This window comes from Dermochelys coriacea, chromosome 10 (genome assembly GCF_009764565.3).
Source record: "Dermochelys coriacea isolate rDerCor1 chromosome 10, rDerCor1.pri.v4, whole genome shotgun sequence".
Lineage (NCBI taxonomy): Eukaryota > Metazoa > Chordata > Testudines > Dermochelyidae > Dermochelys > Dermochelys coriacea.
In genome coordinates, this window is record NC_050077.1 from 43,269,693 (window position 1) to 43,291,151 (window position 21,459).

The following is a 21,459-nucleotide window of genomic DNA, read 5'->3' on the forward strand; positions in this document are numbered from 1 at the left end:
TCTAGCCCAACCCCCTGCTCAAAGCAGGACCAAGCCCCAACTAAATCATACCAGCCAGGCCTTTGTCAAGCCTTACCTTAAAAACCTCAAAGGAAGGAGATTCCACCATCTCCCGAGGTAACCCATTCCAGTGCTTCACCAACCTCCTAGTGAAAAAGATTTTCCTAATATCCAACCTAAACTTCTCCCACTGCAACTTGAGACCATTACTCCTTGTTCTATCATCTGCTACCACTGACAACAGTCTAGATCCATCCTGTTTGGAACCCCCTTTCAGGTAGTTGAAAGCAGCTATCAAATGCACCCCATTCTTCTCTTCTGCAGACTAAACAATCCCAGTTCCCTCAGCCTCTCCTCAGAAGTAATGTGTTCCAGTCCCCTAATCATTTTTGTTGCCCTCCGCTGGACTCTTTCCAATTTTTCTACATCCTTCTTGTAGTGTGAGGCCCAAAACTGGACACAGTACTCCAGATGAGGCCTCACCAATGCCGAATAGAGGGGAACGATCACATCCCTCGATCTACTGGCAATGCTCCTACTTAAACCAAAAATCCTGTTCGCCTTCTTGGCAACAAGGGCACACTGTTGACTCATATCCAGCTTCTCGTCCACTGTAACCCCTAGGTCCTTTTCTGCAGAACAGCTGCCTAGCCATTCGGTCCCTAGTCTGTAGCGGTGCATTGGATTCTTCCGTCCTAAGTGTAGGACCCTGCACTTGTCCTTGTTGAACCTCATCAGATTTCTTTTAGCCCAATCCTCTAATTTGTCTAGATCCCTCTGTATCTTATCCCTACCCTCCAAGGTAACTACCACTCCTCCCAGTTTAGCGTCACCTGCAAACTTGCTGAGGGTGCAGTCCACGCCATCCTCCAGATCATCTATGAAGATATTGAACAAAACCAGCCCCAGAACCAACCGTTGGGGCACTCCACTTGATACTGGCTGCCAACTAGACATGGAGCCATTGATCACTACCCGTTGAACCCGACGATCTAGCCAGCTTTCTATCCACCTTATAGTCCATTCATCCAGCCCATACTTCTTTAACTTGCTGGCAAGAATACTATGGGAGACCATATCAAAAGCTTTGCTAAAGTCAAGGAACACCACATTCACTGCTTTCCCCTCATCCACAGAGGGAGTTATCTCATCATAGAAGGCAATTAGATTAGTCAGGCATGACTTGCCCTTGGTGAATCCATGCTGACTGTTCCTGATCACTTTCCTCTCCTCTAAGTGCTTCAGAATTGATTCCTTCAGGACCTGCTCCATGATTTTTCCAGGGACTGAGGTGAGGCTGACTGGCCTGTAGTTCTCTGGATCCTCCTCCTTCCCTTTTTTAAAGATGGGCACTACATTAGCCTTTTTCAAGTCATCCAGGACCTCCCCCGATCGCCATGAGTTTTCAAAGATAATGGCCAATGGCTCTGCAATCACATCCGCCAACTCCTTTAGCACTCTTGGATGCAGTGCATCCGGCCCCACGCACTTGTGCTCATCCAGCTTTTCTAAATAATTCCGAACCACTTCTTCTCCATAGGGCTGGTCACCTCCTCTCCATGCTGTGCTGCCCAGTGCAGTAGTCTGGGAGCTGACCTTGTTTGTGAAGACAGAGGCAAAAAAAAGCATTGAGTACATTAGCTTTTTTCCACATCCTCTGTCACTAGGTTGCCTCCCTCATTCAGTAAGGGGCCCACACTTTCCTTGACTTTCTTCTTGTTGCTAACATATCTGAAGAAACCCTCCTTGTTACTCTTAACATCTCTTGCTCGCTGCAACTCCATATGTGATTTGGCCTTCCTGATTTCACTCCTGCATGCCTGAGCAATATTTTTAGACTCCTCCCTGATCATTTGTCCAATCTTCCACTTCTTGAAAGCTTCTTTTTTGTGTTTAAGATCAGCCAGGATTTCACTGTTAAGCCAAGCTGGTTGCCTGACATATTTACTATTCTTTCTACACAGCCGGATGGTTTGTTCCTGTAACCTCAATAAGGATTCTTTAAAATACAGCCAGCTCTCCTGGACTCCTTTTCCCCTCATGTATCCATATGTCAAGTGTCAGTATGAAATTTCCAGATTATCTGATGCCCCCTCCCCTTCAACCCTGACTTGTGAGAACCCCTATTCCAAGAGCGATAGGCAATGCAGTTATTACATTGTTTTGACCAATACGCTACTTCCACCTGTGCTGAGCTTGGTGTGTGTAAAACCCTCCACACTTAACTCACTGGTATTCTCATGGTGGTACAGGAAACAGAACTGTCAAATAAAGTCTGTCTTTGTCACTTCTTTAAAATTACTTATGGAAGATTTACTAGAAGCTGAAAGAACTGAAGCAATTACATGCCCTGCCCCCCGAAAGCAGAATACTGAGACAGTCTATTTGCCTGGGGAAATGGAGGGTGAGATTTTACTGAACAGGAAGTTTATGAAGAGCTCCGGAAGACACGTATGGAGGCTGGCAAACTTATTCCAAGCACAGGTTTGGAAAGACCAGGGAGCCAGGAGTAACACCACACCATGTTTCCACACTTTCAGCTAGATCAGCAGTTCTCAACCAGAGGTCTGGGGCCCCCTTGGGGGACACAAGCAGGTTTTGGGGGGGGTCTGCCAAATAGGGCTGGCGTTGGTCTTGCTGGAGCCTAGGACAGAAAGCTGAAGCCCCGCTGTGTGAGGCAGAAGCTCAGGGCCCTGAGCCACACCATCCAGGGCTGAAGCCAAAGTAACTTAGCTTTGCGGGGCCACTTGTGGCATGGGGGCCCAAGCAGCTGTGTTGCTCACTGCCCCCCAAAGCCAGCTCCGGCCTTTATATGCAGAAAAACAGTTGTGGCGGCACAGGCAGACAGTGGAGTTTTTATAGCATGTTGGGGGGGCGGGGAAGGGGGGCATCAAAAAGAAAAATCTAGAGTCTCTGAGCTAGATAATTTCCCACTGTGATATTGAGGAAGTAGTGCCAATTCCTCAGCCAAGAGAACAGTCCAAACAATCCAGGGCCTGAAAGCGTGAAGATATTAACTTCATGGATACTGGCTAATACCCAGATGCTTAAAAGCAATGAGTAGAGAAGGGGCTATGGCAGATGTCACAGTGTTGGGCAAGTGTTGTGGGGTAGTGCCCCACCCCCAGGCCTGGGCTACAGCAGGCCAGAGCAGCTGCGCAGACAGGCAGCCAATCAGAAAGAGCCTGTGGGGAGCCAATCAGGGCTGGGCAAGAGGCAGGCAATCAGGGCCAGGCTAGGCTCTACATAAAGGCTGCCCAGGCAAGAGGCAGGCAGTTTCTCCCAGACCTTCAAGGGAGGTTGTCTGTGAGACCAGCACCCAGGACAGCGCAGTGCTGGGCAGGCTTGTGGGAGCTGAGGAGAGCTCCAGCCCAATACCTGCCAGGCTGCAGGCTCTGATAATAGGGCCCAAAAGGTGCAAGTGGGCTGAAGGGAAAGTGGCCCAGGGAGGAGAGGCGGACAAGGGGAGCGAAGGAAGGCAGGGAGGCTGCAACAGAGGGTGCCTGGGTCCCCCCCTTGAGCTACACCCGTTCCTTAGGAGGGGCCATAGTAGACTGCACCCGACCCCTGATAGAAGGGGTTAGACTTTGGGGATGTGGTTGGCCACTGCAGCTGGGGTGAAGAGAAAAGACTGCTGTTAACCCCCGCCCCCCAGAAGGGGGCGAGGATGGACTTTGGGGCACTGCCAGAGGGCAGTGTCCTGAAAAGGACACTGGGAGCAACATGGGTCAAGATGCCAATCAAGGGCGAGATATGAATGGGACGCCACCAGCAGAGGGCGCTCTGCATGAACTGAGTTAATTCCCAGAGTGAACAGCAGGAGGCGCTGCAGTGGTGAGTCCCAACCCCATCACAGCAACGTATAAATATGTAGTGGCAGTAGGGATATGGGCGAGGAGCCCACTTGGGACAGGAGGCTGGAGCTGAATTTACTATGCTCCACTTTCAATGTAGAACACTGGAAAGTGTTATTTTATTTTGGGAGGGGTGGGAAGGGGGACGCGCATGCGTGCGTGTGCTCTAAGAAGGTGACCTGTAAAGGGAGGAGGAAGGATTAGACATGTGCCCTTTCTGTTTCATCATGATAGATAAAAGGTACTCAGTTTAAGGTGGCTTCTTTGCTTTCTTAGAATTCTGTATTAGGAATGTTAAGTTTGGCTGACCCTGGCTTTGCTAGACTTGCTGGAACTCTCAAATGAACACCGATACTTAAAAGTAAGTAAAGATGTCCTTTCTCAGTTATTTAAGTTAGGAAGTTTAATAGTCTGAACCAAAATCATTTCGCTCTTAGCCAGGCTTCATTTTCTCAATACTTCAACGTCATAACCCTACCAACTCTTCAGTCACTAGACTTTTCCAAGGTAGACTAGACATGAATTTCTAATGGAAAGTATGAATTTCTACTCAGATTTTTAAAATATCTTTATACAACAAAGCGGATCCATATACTTTTCTCCCTTGCAGTTCACCTTTAAAGGTGAAGAGGGAGTGCAGAACGCTCTGAAGATACAAAGGGAAGAGGAATGGGCAAGTCTATATTTCCTCAACCATTTTTTTGCATTTCTGGAGACAACGTTTTATTCCTTACTGGCTAGAGAGTAACCAATGGTAAATTCCTCCAGCACAGCACAATGCTGAGATTCTCGCAGGTGGTGGAATCTGTACATTGCTCTTCCTTCCACACACAGCTTGCACTGCTCATTCCTCACTGGGGAGAGTCCTGCAGCCATGCCAGTCAACAAAACAGTATTCTTTGTTAAGGCAGCTCATAAAACCGAAGTGCAAAATGGAGACTTGAAAGGTAGGCTAATAAAGACACCCAGCATAAAAATGGAAACCTCTCACGTCTTGCTTATATAAAGGTTTTGTTTTCCCAAAAAAAAAAAAATCAAACCAGAGTGCCATTTATTTTTGAAGTTCATTCCCACTCCATACGTAACTAAGTTCAAATAAAGAAAACCAAGTTCCTGATGGAGGTTGATTGCTGGCAAAGCCACAGATAAGCTGAGACTTCTGTGTTTCAGAGACTTACATTTTTCTTCCGATCTTATCCTCCCTCTCCCTGTTTGTTCAGTCCATCTGTAGCATTCCAACACCCAAACGGTCAGATTTCTGGGACGGTAATTGTCGTGTTTTTCTGCACAGCACACAGCAGCCCTGAAACCTTGATACAGATTGCTTTCCCAAATGTAAGCTAACTGCCACAACTTCTCAGGAGGCTGAACTACAGCCACTAGAGAACCATTCCACCTAAGCTACTCCACAAATACAGACCCACTGTGCATATAGTGTAAAGAATTAGATAGTTCCACATCTGCTAGTTTTATTCACTGCAGAAGACTGTATAATTTTATTTTCCAGTCATTTTATTTTCCCTAGACTACCCATTTCAGTTTTATCCTCCTGTCATGTACTCTTTTAAAAAGTTTTCCATCTTGCCCTATTTTAGTTATATCCATCTGCTTCTCCTCTGTTGGTGTGTGTGTGTGTGGTTTTTTTTGTTTTTTTTTTTTAGAGCGCGCTGATTTTTAGATTCATGACATTTCTTTGCATGGCTCATTGTATATGTGACCTTTTAAAAAATAATCTGATCTAATGATTTGGTCTGTGCTTTACTGAATGGCTTTACTGCATTGCTGCCCACAACCTGACACCACCCCTTAAAGTGTACCATACTTAATGTATCTGCAAATACCATAATTGTCAACATACAGCTGGAATGTAACAAGCTTAACTCTGGATACATGACAATAGTTTTTAGTGCAACCTTTAATCATGCTTTGTTACTTAACACCTTGCTTTCATTGCTCAAATGTTCTGCCACAATCTTACCTGAAATTAATCACTTCTATATGAAAAGATTAAGTGCATCACAAATTTAAATAGTGCATCTCAAAGTGACTATTTTAGCTATACAGTAGAACCTAAGCGTTCCAGACACCTCAGGAATGGAGGATGTCTAACTCGGAAATGTTCCATAACTCTGAAGAGGTTAGACTTCAGCCGCACATGAAGGGGTGGGGGGGGGGTGTTCTGCCCCATGGGAGCACCGGGGCTCAGTGCTTTAGAGCTAGGGGGAGCACAGGGCTTCAGCCCCGCTCTGTCTTTTGGGGGGGGGACACACACCAGAGGCTCAGGGCTTCAGCCCCCCAGCTCCATTCCCAGCTGGGGCAGGGGGAGGAGAAGGATGAAAGAATGTGCCAGCATTCCCACCTCCTGTCTAAAGCCCTAAGTGCCGGTGCTCCCAAGAGTCAGAAGCCCAGAACCCCTTCCCTCAGAGCCCTGACAACCCGCCATTCCCCGGGGCGGCTGCAGCCCCAACCCCCCCATGGCTGAAGCACTGAGCCTTTGCTCTTTTTTTGGTTTGCGCTGCTGCCTGATTGAGGGCACACTGTTCCACAGGGTGTCTGGTTCACCAGTAAGTCTAACTCTGGGGCTCATATCTTTGAGGTTTACTGCAGGGGTGGGCAAGCTTTTTGGCCCGGGGGCCACATTTAGGTGGGGAAATTGCATGCAGGGCCATGAATGTAGGGCTGGGGCAGGGGGTTGGGGTGCGGGAAGGGACTCAGGGCACGGGCTTGGGGCGCAGGAGGGAGTGCGGGAAGGGGCTCAGGGCAGGGGCTTGGGGGGTGCAGCAGGGGGCTCAGGGCACAGGGTTGGGGTGCAGGAGGAGTGCAGCAGGGGGCTCAGGGTTGGGGTGCAGATTGCAGGGGTTCGGAGTGTGGGCTCTGGCCCAGCGCTGCCTATCGTGAGCAGCTCTGGGGTGACAGTAGCGCATTCAGGCAGGCTCCCTGCCTGCCCTGGCCCTGTGCCGCTCCCAGAAGCGGCCGACACCACGTCCCTGCAGCCCCTGGGGGCAGGGGAGGGAGGGGACAGAGGGCTCTGCACTCTGTCCTCATCTGTGGGGCTGTGGTTCCCCATTCCCGGCCAATCCCGGGGGGCAGTGCCTGCAGGCTAGGGCAGTGCACAGAGCCCTCTGCCCCCTGCTCCACAGGGACATGGTGCTGGCCACTTCCGGGAGCAGTGCGGGGCCAGAGAAGGCAGGGAGACTGCCTTAGCTCTGCAGCGCCACAGGGGTGGCAATCCCATGGACGGGATCCAAAGCCCCGATGGGCCGAATCTCGGCAGCAAGCCATAGTTTGCCCACCCCGTTCTACTGTATCTGCATAAAAAAATCAGAACTGGCATTTGCAAAACTTTGAAGTTTGAAGATGTGCTTGTAGCCGTTTTTGCTTCTGATGAATTACCATCCCATCCTCAATTCATGTTCATATTGCAAATATTAGGCCTTAATTAAAAAACGAATCTTTGTCGCCATCCACTGGTAGGAAAAACCTAGATTTAGTCATATGGAGTAGCACAACAGAATTAGAGAGAAAATTATATCCTATAGTTTGAAATCTTTAATTCTCAAGAACAGTCATCCCCCCAAATATGATCCTATCACAGTTTGCAAACTTGAAACCTGAAAAGTAGAATTTTTTTTTTTTTAAAGTGAACACATTAGAAACACCTTATTACACAAGTTATTCCTCTGCAGCGTTCCAAACGCTACATTGCATCCTTGTGCTTGTACATGAGATCCAAAATGGAAATCGGAAACTGATTTTCAGCAAGATGACAAACTATAGTTAATTTTCACTGTAAACAACCTAAAATAGTTAAAATTTTGAATTTGGGTTTATTTTTAAAAAACAGTGACTAAGAGGAAAGAAAGTGGTTTTTAAACATTCTGTTCTGAACTCAAGAGCAGGAATTAAAAGTAGAGGATTCCTGGGGAGAAAGGGGGGAGGAGGATTACATAATTCCATAGTCCCTGCCATATCAATTGGATTTAATGTGCTTCTATAAGATACTGGGGCCTACAACAGATTAGAAGTTTCAATCCCTAGTGCAGTGGTTCTCAAACTGTGGGTTGGGACCCCAAAGTGGGTCACAACCTTGTTTTAATAGGGTTGCCAGGGCTGTTAAATTTGCTGGGGCCTGAGACTGAAGCCAAAGTCCAAGCCCCACCACCCAGGGCTGAAGCCCTCAAGCTTCTGCACTCCCTAGGGTCAGGGGGAAAGGGGGGCACGCCTCAAGCTTCGGTCCCCCTTCCTGGGGTCTCAAAGTAATTTGTGTTGTCAGAAGGGGGTCGCAGTGCAATGAAGTTTGAGAAACCCTGCTCTAGTGACTTTAATGTCCCTTTGAAAAGGCATTTTTTTGTTTGGAGCAGCTTTCTTATTTCTCAGTGCTTACACAGGTTTTAAGTGGTAACATATTTAAAATAATCAGTTTGCCCATAAAACAAGCGATTCTTCAATTTAAGAAGAGACTTGCACTGAGCTATAAACAATTGCCCTGTGCCTTGAGCTGCCAGGTACTCACCGAGTTGGGGTAGTTCAGATAGCAGATCTGACAAGGCATGTCCTGGGCTGATGACCTTGTGTTCATCTGACGTGTTCGAGACTTTTTACTTGGGTTAATTACATGACACTCAGCAAAAAGCTTCTCCAGGTTGCCATCAAAATACCTGCATGATGCACACAGGAAGGGGATGAGAATGTAACCATCACACTTAAAAATATAAACAGAAATAAAACAGAGGCAATAATTATCTAACAATTCTCTCTTTTCAAAGAAGGTAGACCCTAATTTTCGATGAATTAAAGAATTTTTCTTGTAGCAGAGGACAATTTCAATTCAAATGCTGTGTTAGTGTCTTTGATCAGGTTGTGCTTTTGAGTAAATTGTACTAAATTCACAGTTATGTCCAGAGTTTCAGGAAAAAAACTGTTCGAAGTCCTATTACTTTTAAAAAGAATAGGTCCAGACAATAACCCTTCATTTGAACACTGGTCAAGACTGTACTATAAAGGCTTAGGAAACTAGCAAATGTATAACTTTAAAGGAGATTTGGGGGCCTGAGTCCATTTCCCATGGAAACCTATGGGTGTGTCACAGGGCACTGCCAAGTCCCCATGTGCATTCCAGCCAAGTTAGTACACAAATCTGAGGGAGATGAAGACCAAGCATACGTTTAACCTTCTCTTCCTATAATAAAGTAAAACTTAGATTGTGTGATTATGAATTTGAGTGACAACTAGGTATTGCCTGAATTGGGAAACAGGAACAAAGGCATCCTTCAATAAAATTGCATAGGACAATTTGATTCATGTCCAGTAAAGCAGAAGTAATGATGTGTTTTGGAGTCAAAACGCTGGTTAGGTTTTCTGACAGTCACTAGCTATTTAAAAAAGCAAGCTGTTTTTTAAAAATTGATATTGTACAGGGCAATGAGAATGAGACAGATAAACAAGTTGACAGAACAATTTGATTAGAGTGCTTCAGTCCCACAGACAGCCGTTTCCATCCTGACAGCTGGAAGACTAATAGGCAATTAGCATAGAAAGCCACAGATGAAACCACAGAGAAAGTCCAAGTGAGTGTATATTCCAGTGCCCTTTGATCAAAAGAAGCTTAAGTTAAAGGAGAAACAGGAAGAGTTCTTCTTACAATTCAATTCCTTTACACTAGTTTGTAACACCCTTGGAGCCTTTTGCGCCAGGTAAATAGACTGAGACAGGAAAGGTTATCTGGTTTATTTTGTCTGAGCTCCAGCCTCATCCACAGGAAAGCTCCAGAACAGTAATCATGTCCTTATTCAAAGGGACAGGCCTTACTCAGACAAGAAAACAAAAAAGAGAGACCAAGGCCAGGTCTACACTACACACTTACCTCAGTGTAACTACGTTGCTCGGGGAGGTGAAAAAACACACCGAGTAACAGTTATACTGACCTTAAACCCCACCTGCCCCATGCAGACAGTGCTATGTCAGCAGAAGAGCTTCTCCAATTGACATACCTACCGCCTTTTGTGGAGGTAGAGTTATTAAGCTGACGGGAGAACTGTCTCCCGTTGCCTTAGACAGTCTTCACCATAAGCACTGCAGCTGCCCTGATGCAAGTTTGTAACGTAGATCTGCCCCAAGCATGTAACTTCTCTTTAGCTTTTATTGCCAAATCCATCCCAAGGTCTCAGGCAGAGTTTGTATGCTCCATTTCCCTGCATGACTGACCTAACCTGGCATTCAGGTTTGCAGCAAGTAAAGAAACTGTGGGTAGAGCCAGTAGAAAAATATCAAACCTGTCAAAGTTATTTGTTTGTCAAAATCTGATAAATGTTCTGACCAGTGCTAGTTACGTATTAAGCAAAGATTTTTTTTTCCTATTTTAGGATTGTATTACAATTTAAATATTAGATGTTTAATACCACTGTAGACTGTGCTTACTTCTGATGGCAGATTGCAGCACCCTACTCTGTCACAGTATCACCATCAGATCAACTCAGGGAACCTGAGAGCTACTTGACATAATAGAGGAGGTGTGTCTGGCTCAGAATCTAGAATTTGAAGGCAGTGAATTGCACTGGGGATTCTAGACGGTTTCCCTAAGTGAAACTGGCCCTGTAATTAGAACTTGCAAACAATTCTGACACACAAGAAGCAGAATTTTTCCTAAAAAATTCTACAGGGAGCTAAGTTTGAGACAAATGTTGAAAGTTCTCAAGCCTTCAAATCAGTATTGTGACAAATGAACTATGGCATTTATATAGCCCCCCATTATTCTACTATCAGAATGCCTTACAATCTAATTATTTTATTCTCTCAACACCTCTGAGGTATGGATAAAAGAGGCACAAACACTAAGTAAATTGCATGTGATGGACCAGGAAATGAACTAAGTCTCCCAAGTTGTAGGCTAGCACCCTAACCACTACACCCTCTTTCCTCTCTAAATTATTCCTGGGGGAATTCTGGGCCACTGCACAATGCAGAATTTTGCCAAAATTAACGTGCATGCAGAATTTCCTTTCCCCCCCACAGAAATGGGCTGCAGTGCTAACCACCCCTGGACTCGGCAAAGCCCAGCTGGTACACAGAAGACACTGCTGGGGGAAGGGAGAGGGAGCTAGAGGGTTCCTGGCAGCTGCAGTTCCCAGCATGCCCTGAGGGAAGGAGAGGACGGTGTGCAGGAAAATCAGTGCAAGCCTGGGACCGAGCATCAAGCTATTTCTCCTTCTAAATCCCTGGACTCTGGGAGTGTGGGGGATGGGTGTGAGTATCTGGGCTAGGGGTCCCCATGGTTGGGCTCTGGAGAGGTGGTGGTTCAGGTATATTGGCTGGGGGGACCCACAGGTGGGCTCTGGGGGAGAGGTTGAGAGTGTCTGGCCCCCCAACTGGGCTCTGGGGGGGAAGGGGGCAGAGAAACAGGAATTGGGTTGTCATAGAGGTTTCTTTAACTCTCTACTCCTGGGGGAATTTGTGTGTGTGTCTGTACTGTTACAGACATACTTGTGATGGGTATTTGGAAATAAATTACTAAAATAACTGAAACCAGCATGATTATGATTATAACAAATAACATTTGCAGAGTTTTAAAATATTGTGCGCAGATTTTTATTTTTATTATTGGTGCAGAATGTCCCCCAGGAGTATCTAATCCATCATCAACATTTTAACATGAAGTGTTTTATTAGCTAAGTGGTGTCCCAAGCAGACAGGCTTCCATGCTCGGGACAGGTTAAAATACACTATAAAACAAAGGAGAAAAAATTTTCCCCGAGTGATTTTCAATTTGCCATTATTCATTCTTCATCTTCATTCCCCACCCCACTTCCCTTTTAAAAAAGGCACCACTTTACTTCCAAGTCTCACAGCCACTGCTACCCGCCCCTCCTCCTCCATCACAAGGCTGGCAAGTTGAAGAGCACTTTGGCAGAAGAGTTCAGGAAGATAATCATTCCCTTCTCTGTGAATTACAGAGCAGCAAGAGGATTTGACTTTGAAAACACATCAAAACATCACAAGTTCTTCCATGTGGCTGTGGCAGTTCCAGGTGACTCACGAAGCCAGACAGATGAACTCATTTCATTGCAAATGGCTCAACATGGGGGAACAAAAAGGGCAATTTGTTGCGACAGCTCTTCCTCCCCCCCAAAAAAAGTTAGACAGTTAAATCTAACCCAGGTGGTGATTGCCCTAAAGTTACCACCATCCGATAGGTTTCAGAGCAGCAGCCGTGTTAGTCTGTATCCGCAAAAACAAAAAGGAGGACTTGTGGCACCTTAGAGACTAACAAATTTGGATAGTGATTCAGTAGAACTGGATTTGATTGTCTTAATTCTATTCCCAGCAGACATTTGTCCATGTAGCTAGGTGTGTGGAGAACCAGTCATGGTCAAAGAAAGTCTTTAAAAACCACATTATCTATTTTGCCCCCAAATCAAGGCATCAGAATGCTGGTCTCTAGTGGGAACTACAAAGCCTCCTCTCACTGGGCAGTCCAAGGTTCTTGTTGCAAAGAAACAGCCTTCTCATGCAAAGCCCGGGACTGTGCCAGCCGGAAGAGTAACTAGCTAACCTCTCCTACCTGTCAGGTGGGGCTAACGCTGCTTCAATTGTTCTAGAGCCCAGGAGTTTTCAGCAAATCTCCCTGAGCTGTACATGTATTAAAAGGCTTTACACGCCAAATTAAAAGCCTATTAATATTTTGTAAATGAAATTCTATTCTCTACCACCATTAAGGGTAAGAATTCTGCTTCTTGTGCGCCAGAATTGTTTGCAAGTTCTAATGACAAAGAAAGGATGTAAAATGAGAACCAAAATTGATTCAATGAGCCTAAAAGGGATGTCAAAACATTCACAAAGAAAGAGATACTAAGGACATGAGCAAACTTCTTATGGTATAATCATAGAACTGGAAGGGACCTCAAGAGGTCATCTAGTCCAGTCCCCTGCACTCAAGTATTATCTAGACCAGAGGTGGGCAAACTACGGCCCGCGGGACCGTCCTGCCCAGCCCGGCCCAGCCCCTGAGCTCCTGGTCCAGAATGCTGTCCCCACTCCCCCGCAGCCACACTGCTATGCTCTGGGCAACAGGGCTGCAAGGGCCAGCCTGACCCAGTGTGGTGTGTGGCGTGGCTGCCTGTCCTGGTGCAGCTACGCTGCCAGCCCCCGGTGCTCCAGACAACGTGGTAAGGGGGTAGGGGACAGGGAGAAGGGGTGGTTGGATGGGCAGTCAGGAAGGGGGGGTTGAATGGGGAGGTGGGGGGCAGTTAGGGGTGAGGGGTCAAGGGGCTGTCAGGGAGAAGGGGTCCCTGGATGGGGCAGGGGTCCCAGGTGCAGTCAGGGAACGGGGGGGTGGGGGGGGTGGATGGGGCAGAAGTCCCGGTGGGGCTGTCGGGGTAAGAAGTGTGGGGGGTCAGATAGGGGGCAGGGGCAGACCATGCCTGGCTGTTTGGGGAGGCACAACCTCCCTTAACCGGCCCTCCACACAATTTCAGAAATCCTATGCAGCCCTCAGGCCAAAAAAAGTTTGCCCGTCTCTGATCTACACCGTCCCTGATAGGTGTTTGTCCAACTCCCTCTTAAAAATCCCCAATGATGGAGATTCCACAACCTCCCTAGGCAATTTATTCCAGTGCTTAACTTCTCTGACAGTTAGGAAGTTTTTCCTAATATCCAACCTAAACAGCCCTTGCTGCAATTTAAGCCCATTGCTTTTTGTCCTATCCTCAGAGGTTAAGAACAACAATTTTTCTCCCTCCTCCTTGTAATAACCTTTTATGTTCTTGAAAACTGTTCAGAAAACTAAGTCAGAAGCTTCCTATTAGGGATCATTTAGTCCATTTCCCAATGTAGTATCACCTAAAACAATTCAACACAGCTAAGCTATTTTCTCAGCGTGTAGAGTACCCGAGGCAAACTACAGAGGACCCTACCTACAAGCTGGTCATAAATGTTGCAGCAAGGACTCTGATTTGTAGCACTGTGGTGCCACAGATTCAGGTAAATTTAAGAATGGAGTTTTAATGAATTACACTTGTTTGAGATAGTGTTCCAGCAGTGGTATTGGAGAACAGGCTTTTGATCCCTGGGGAAATGGAGATATTTTAGGGATCTGTCCCCTCACAAGAAGGTGTTGAGGCTTTTAGGAGTGGGATGGGGATGTCTCTCCCCCACTCTCCTTTAAGGACAGGCTGGAGACCTGAACTTCTAGTTTCCCCATGCCAACTGTTACCCTACTATTCCAATCTCAATATCCACCATTGCACCCAACAAATTGAGCATATTCATTTGGCATTATTCCACACCAGTCAGTTTATATAACCATGCTGACATTTCAAATGTCATTAGGGTTATGAGTTAACATACCATTAAGATAATGGGGCCAACTCACATCTGTTACGGCAGTTGTTTGCAGACTCAGATAAACAGCATAGGCATTAAAGCTCAATGTAAAATTTCTGAATTCTGCAGGAAGTGGTAAATTTGGGAACAGAATAGATTGGACCTTGGCACGGTTCTTTGATGTTAGTTGAGAGACCACACAGCTTGCAATTCTCTTCAAATATAGTAAGATATGGAGCCAAAAAAATCTAGGATGCTTTAACAAACAAACTCATTGCATACACATTATATTCGTTTATTTTATCAATGTCAAGTCATCTAGCAAGTCAAGTGTAAAAGTATTAGGCAGGCCAAAAGAGAATTCAAAGAGCAACTAGCGAAAGACAAATAACAGCAAAAAAAATTTCACGTACATCAGAAGCAGGAAGCCTACCAAATAATCAGTGGGGCCACTGGACAATCAAGGTGCTGGTAATAAGTCACCAGGACCAAATGGTATTCACCTGAGTTCTGAAGGAACTAACTGTGGTATAAAGAAAAGGAGTACTTGTGGCACATTAGAGACTAACAAATTTATTTAAGCACAAGCTTTCATAAGCTACAGCTCACTTCATCGGATGTGATGAAACTGTGGTATGTAATCCATCACTTCAATCAGCCTCTGTATCAGATGATGGGTGGATAGTTTATATGACACTGATTTAAAACACAAAAAAAGGCTCCAGGGACTCCCATAGCAATTACAGGGCGGTAAACCTAACTTCAGTACCAGGCAAATTGGCTGAAACTATGGAAAAGAACAGAATTATCAGACACATAGATGAACATGTTTTATGAACCCAGTTATTCTTTGGGCCTTCACATCCCCTGACAATAAGTTCAACAGCTTCACTGCGTGTTGTATGAAGAAGTACTTTATGTTAGTTTTAAATCTGCTGTCTATTAATTTCACGGGGTGACACCTGGTTCTTGTGTTATGTGAAGGGGTAAATAACACTTCCTTATTCACTTTCTCCACATCATTTATGATTTGATAGACCTCCATCATCTTCTCCCTTAATATTCCCTTTTTCCAAGATGAACAGTCCCAGTCTTTTTAACCTCCCATCATATGGAAGCTGTTCCGTACCCTCAGTCATTTTTGTTGCCCTTCTCCATTTCTAATATCTTTGAGATGGGGTGACCAGAAATGCACACAGTAATCGAGGTGTGTGTGTGTGTGTGTACAATGGATTATATTTTTCTCTTATTATACATCCCTTTCCTAATTGTTCCTAACATTGTTAGCTTTTTTCCACTGCTGCTGCACATTGAATGGATGTTTTCGGAGAACTAGCCACAATGACTCTAAGATCTCTTTCTTGAATGGTAACAGCTAATTTAGACCCCATCACTTTGGAAAAAATATTCCCAACTAGATTTACAATGCAAATTATTTTGCATTTATCGACATTGAATTTCATCTGCCATTTTGTTGCCCCGCCACCCAGTTTTGTGAGATCCCTTTGTAATTTTTCGCAGTCCCTGGGAGACATCACTGTTTACCTCTCTCCACTGTGAAAACGGAGCATTTATTCCTACCTTTTGTTTCCTAGCCTTTAATGAGTTACTGATCAATTAGAGAACCTTTCCACTTATCCCATGAATCCTTACTTTGCTTACAGCCTTTGGTGAGAGACCTTGTCAAAGGCTTTCTGAAAGTCCAAGTACATTATATCCACTGACTCACTCTTGTCCACATGCTTGTTGACACCTTCAAAGAATTCTAATAGATTGGTAAGGCATGATTTCCATTTACAAAAGCCATGTTGACTCTTTCCCCCCCTCCAACATATCATGTTCATATACGTGTCTGATAATTTTGTTTTTTACAATAGTTTCAACCAATTTGCCTGGTACTGAAGTTAGGTTTACTAGCCCGTAATTGTCATGAGAGTTCCTGGAGTTTTTTAAAAAAAAAAAAAAAGTCATATTAACTATCCTCCCATCATCTGGTACAGAGGCTGATTAAAGTGGTAGGTTACATACCACAGTTAGTAATTCTGTTATTCCATATTTGAGTTCTTTCAGAACTCAGTGACTGTTCAATTGATCACTTTGTTCCAAAACCTCAAGCTGGGATGGTTTCCTCAGATGTGTCACCTAAAAAGAATGGCTCAGGTGTGAGAATCTCCCTCGCATCCTCTTCAGTGAAGACTAGTGCAGATAGTTCATTTAGCTTCTCTGCAATAACCTTGTATTCCTTGAGTGCTCCTTTAGAGTTCCTCGATTGTTCAGTGGCCCCACTAATTGTTTGGCAAGCTTCTTGCTTCTGATGTACTTAACATTTTTGCTGTTAGTTTGTGTGTCTTTTGCTAGTTGCTCTCTGAATTCTCTTTTGGCCTGCCTAATTACATTTTTATACTCTACTTGCCAGAATTTATGCTTCTTAATATTCTCCTCAGTGGGATCTGACTTTTAATGGATATCTGTCTCTAACTACCTCTTTTACTCTGTTTAGTCACAGTGGCATTTTTGGCCCTCTGTTTTTATTACTATTATTTGGGATATACATTTAGTTTGAGCCTCTAGTATGGTATTTTAAAAATGTTTCTATGCTGCTGGCAGGCATTTCACTCTTGCAACTATTCCTTTTCTGTTCAACTTTCTTCCTCATTTTTGTGTAGGTCCCTTTTTTTAAGTTAAACATTATTGGGTTGGTTTCACTGGTATTTTCCCCCCTCCCCTTTCCCCCCCCCCAAGGATATAAAATTTAATTTCATTATGATCACTAGGGTTAAGATTTTGGCACAGGGATTTTTATTAAAAGTCACAGCCTGGCAGCCTGAGCCCCGCCACCCAGGGATGATGTGGAAGTCAGAGGTTTGTTAAAGTCATGGATTCCATCACCTTCGTGACCAAATTATATCCTTAATTATTAATGAGCAGCTCAGCTATATTCACCTCTTGGACCAGATCCTGCGTGCCATTTAGAATTCAATCACGAATTGCCTCTCCCCTTGTGGATTCCAGGACTACCTGGTCCAAGAAGTAGTCATTAATGGTGTCTAGAAATTTTCATCTCTGTATCCCATCTCGAGGTGACATGTTCCCAGTCAATATGAGGATAACTGAAAACCCCCACCCTATTATTTCAGTTTCAGTTTTCATAGCCTCTCTAATCTACTTTAGCATTTTGCAGCCACCATTCTGGTCATGTGGTTCATAGTATATTCCTACTGCTGTACTATTATTCAAGTATGGAATTTCTATTCATAGAAATTCAATGGTACAGTTTGATTTATTTAAAGTTATTATATTTGACTATGTTTTCTTTCATATATAGTGCCACTCCTCCAGCAGTATGACCTACTCTGTCATTTGTATATGTTTTGTACCTTGGTATTACTGTGTCCCATTGATCATCTTTTCACCACTAGCCACTACTTTTCACCTGAGGTTGTCTTTCTCTTCTAAATGCTAAATTAGTTACAATTTCAGAGCAACTATTTCTGCTCCCTCCTTCCTTCCAATTTTTGCCAAAAGCAGCTACTACACAGTTACAACGTGAAAAGTTTAAAAATGTTCCTCAACACGTCATACTGCACTAAAGGTTGGGGATAAAGCTCGCTCAGAGTTAGACTCACAAGTAAACTGGAATTACTTGGAAAATTTTAGAGCAGATTTGGAAGCACCGAGATACCTCTAAGTACAAATCACATGTTCAACTTTCTTCAAATCAGTTTCAAGCATTTTGGTAATACATGATCCTCAAAAAAAGGGTCAGGGATTTAGCACTGCCAGAAGGGGCCTACCAGAGTCAAAATCATGCACTGGTGGGATTGACTGAAGGGAGAGTCTGTAGGCCAGACTTTGCTCTGACAGTTGTGCACCCCATTAGTTTCAGAGGATTTGGGTGAGTAACTACCCCTCTAATTGGAGCTTTGTAAACAATTCTGATGCACAAATAGTACAGTTCAGCTCACTCTGAGCTATGCTGGATCTGGAAGGCTCATAATAAATGAAATTTTTATTCCACCTATTTCCTACTTCAAGACTTAGCCACATTTTGAAGAAACTGATGTGACTATTTAAATATTCTTGGATGCTGCGTGAAGAGATTTACAGAAATATGCAAACAGACAAAGATGATGTACGACATGGCAATTAGTTACAAGGATTTGTTAGACAGTGTGGATATCCAGGTCAGCGTTTTTAAAAACCACATTTTCCTAGTACAGGATTACTGTATTTGAGTCTCTCACTCTGGAAAGTGACTATATAAAAATAGCACCTGCTTACTGAAAGAGATCTGCTCCCTATACGCATTCAGCGATATCTATTTATTTTAATGACATTTTTGCTTGTTGCAGAAACGTAACTGGAACAGAAGATAATGTCAATCCCAGAAGAACAGCACAATTTACATTCCACTGTAAATAGCAACGTATCAGACAAATTTGTATGAAAGACCTTCAGGCTAGGGCATTTAGTCATTTCTCAAGTTCTGAAAATCTGAGTAGAAACAGTCTGACATGAAGTAGTAACTTGAGTCTTACGTAGTGTCTCCAATTGAGTGTTTCTTACAAAGTTGTAATGCTGTTTATTACAATGTTGTATTTTAAGTTTTTGCATTAACTATCAGAGCCAGATTCCTGTGCAATGGAATTATATGAATTCTAATTTAGGTAAGTGTCCACAAATATAGCAAATGAATTCCCACTTATGAGTATATAGGATATCAGCTATCCAGCACTGAATCATGGTCTTAATTTCTAGTTTTAAACTAGAGAATTTAAATCATGTCCATTCTTCACACTTGATAGAATTATGCTCACTGGGGAGTATAGGCATTAGGGAGTCCATCTTTTAACTAAGACATTCTTGTTGCCCATCTAGTCTATATGAGGTTCAAGGACACTATTAGGAAAAACTACTTCACTAGGAGGGTGGTGAAACACTAGAATGGGTTACCTAAGGAGGTGATGGAATCTCCATTCTTAGAGGTTTTTAAGGCCCAGCTTGACAAAGCCCTGGCTGGGATGATTTAGTTGGGGTTGGTCCTGCTTTGAGCAGGGGGTTGGACTTAGTGATGACGTGATGTCTCTTCCAACCCTAATCTTCTATGAATCTATGATCCTCTTAGTAACAACAAGACTCACTCTCAGAACTCACATGCTATTAAGCAACTTCCCTGGTTTAACGGGAGTTATTAGCAGATGATAGTGTGAATGCATTTTCAAGTTCCCCTTTCAACTAATCTTTAGTAAACAGTCATTCTGATCACAATTGCACATGAAAAGTTTTACATTCAAAAGGTATTTTCTTCCATGTAAACAAAATTCTGTACTTAGACTGGAGATCCGAGTACAGTAAAAGCTTTTTTAACCGGCATGCTGGGGGAACGGGGCAGTACCAGTAAATTAAAAATGCTGGTTAACTCAGAGGGAGGGGTTTTGAGTGTGGGAGAGGTGCGGGGCAGGGGCATGGGAATGCAAGTGCCGGATAAAAGAGGTTTTACTGTAATATGGAAACATGCCAGGGGCATTTGGAAAATGATCTCAATGGGTATTAGTTGTTCCAGCAGACAATTTTTTTTTTTAAATTAAAGGACACAGATTTCAAGTGATTAAGGGGGAGAGTGTAGGTGCCCACTATCAATGACTTTCAAAAGGAATTAAGTGCTTAACTGTCGTGTGCCTTTGACAATCTTATATCATTCCCAGACAAAAGCTGTATTAACATGAAGTTAAAATTCAGAGTATCTATCAATAATTGGAAGTAAAATGCATTACATGGACATTGGAATTACCTCCAAAATAAATATTACAAATCCAAGAATCTCAATATTTGATGTGAAGTTATATGAGGAGATCGTGGCCGCAACTGCTATCTGTTGCATGCAGAGTACAGTAAACATGCTATGCCACAGCTTATCTATGATATACAGCCAACACATCTTTCACTGAGTCAACTATGCTGCCCCCAGAGGCCTACGGTGGCAAACCAAGGCAACCATTTCTATAAAGTGTCAAAGCAAGGATTTGAATACTATAGTCAGCCTTCCCTGAAGTCCTTAATGGACTCAATTGTGTTAAGGACTATGGCTCTGTAGAAGTACATGCCGATGACCTGTATAGGCGTGATGTATTCTCATGTATCATCACAATATTTGGGTTGCAAACATAATAGGGGCATTTATGTTTAAAGTACTTTCATTGGAATTTGTAAATCTCATGGAAGCACATCCACTGGAAGTAGGTATTTTAAAAGTTCATCTTTACAAAAAAGTTCGGCCAAATTTGACAGAGCTATCAATACATACCGTAGAATCTCTGAGGGCAGCTTCCACAAACCCATTAAAACTAACTAGATTTTTCTGCTGGACACTAGATTGGCCTATGATAGAGAATTGAAGAAAATCCAAACAATTCATTCTTCTTTCATTGTCATGACTCAAAACTCCTGGTAGGAGGCACTAACTGGCACTGATGCTAAGTCTACTGTCACCACACTATTTGCTACTATGCTTTGGGGTTAAATAAAGAATGAAGTACTGAATCACAGAGTTTTCTGCTGGAGGAAAAAATATCACTAGGGTTTGCCTTCACTGCAACAGATGGTTTGAGTTACTACATTCAAGCTAGCCTAGCCTAGCTAGCTCAAGTGAGAGCAGACACAAAAAAAAAAAAAATACCACTAGAACTACACAGAGTGATCAGGTTAGCACATGATGAGCTGTTGCATCCCATTGCATTACTAACTTGAGCATCAGCAGCACTCAACTTCAACCCACCCTCCAATTTACCAGATAGCTGGTGCTTTCAGCTCCAGCTAACTTACCCAAGAGATGTGTGTGTATGAACATGAGTAGGTCAGCAGCACCACTGAAGTTAAAGACAAGCCCTAAGATAATGGACCTACATTCCCTATCCTGGGAAAAAGTTCATGTTCATGTTCATGCTGGTGATGTATGAGGACAAAACCGAGCCCGACTGTCACATCCCAGGCTGAGTTTATATAGTGGGTAAACAGTGATTTTTCCTTGTCAACCACAAGCGTTTGCCATAAAATCATTGAGACATGAACATAGCACCCCACACAATACCATTTTAACAGTCATTTTCAGACTAGTGCTGAGCTTGAAGACTGAGTAACAAGTATACCCTTTTTCAGTATCCAAAGAAGGGATGTCAGGTCAGTGGCTAGAAAGTCATGAAAGTTCACTTAATAAACTTCACATATGTACAGGTGGACTAACTCAGGCTGACCATTAAAAAACTTTGAAGAGAGGTTGAGCCAAGGGCTA

General features: G+C 43.8%; 1 protein-coding gene across 3 annotated transcripts in view; it reads right to left on the bottom strand.

Annotated features, from left to right (window-relative positions):
• ARIH1 (ariadne RBR E3 ubiquitin protein ligase 1) overlaps nt 1-21,459 on the bottom strand; it is a 114,770-nt gene that overhangs the window by 49,371 nt on the left and 43,940 nt on the right. For all 3 annotated transcript variants that reach the window (XM_038418656.2, XM_038418654.2, XM_038418655.2), the window contains exon 3: nt 8,368-8,512. In XM_038418656.2, the coding sequence (XP_038274584.1) occupies nt 8,368-8,512 (145 nt within the window). The remainder of the gene's footprint in view (nt 1-8,367; nt 8,513-21,459) is intronic.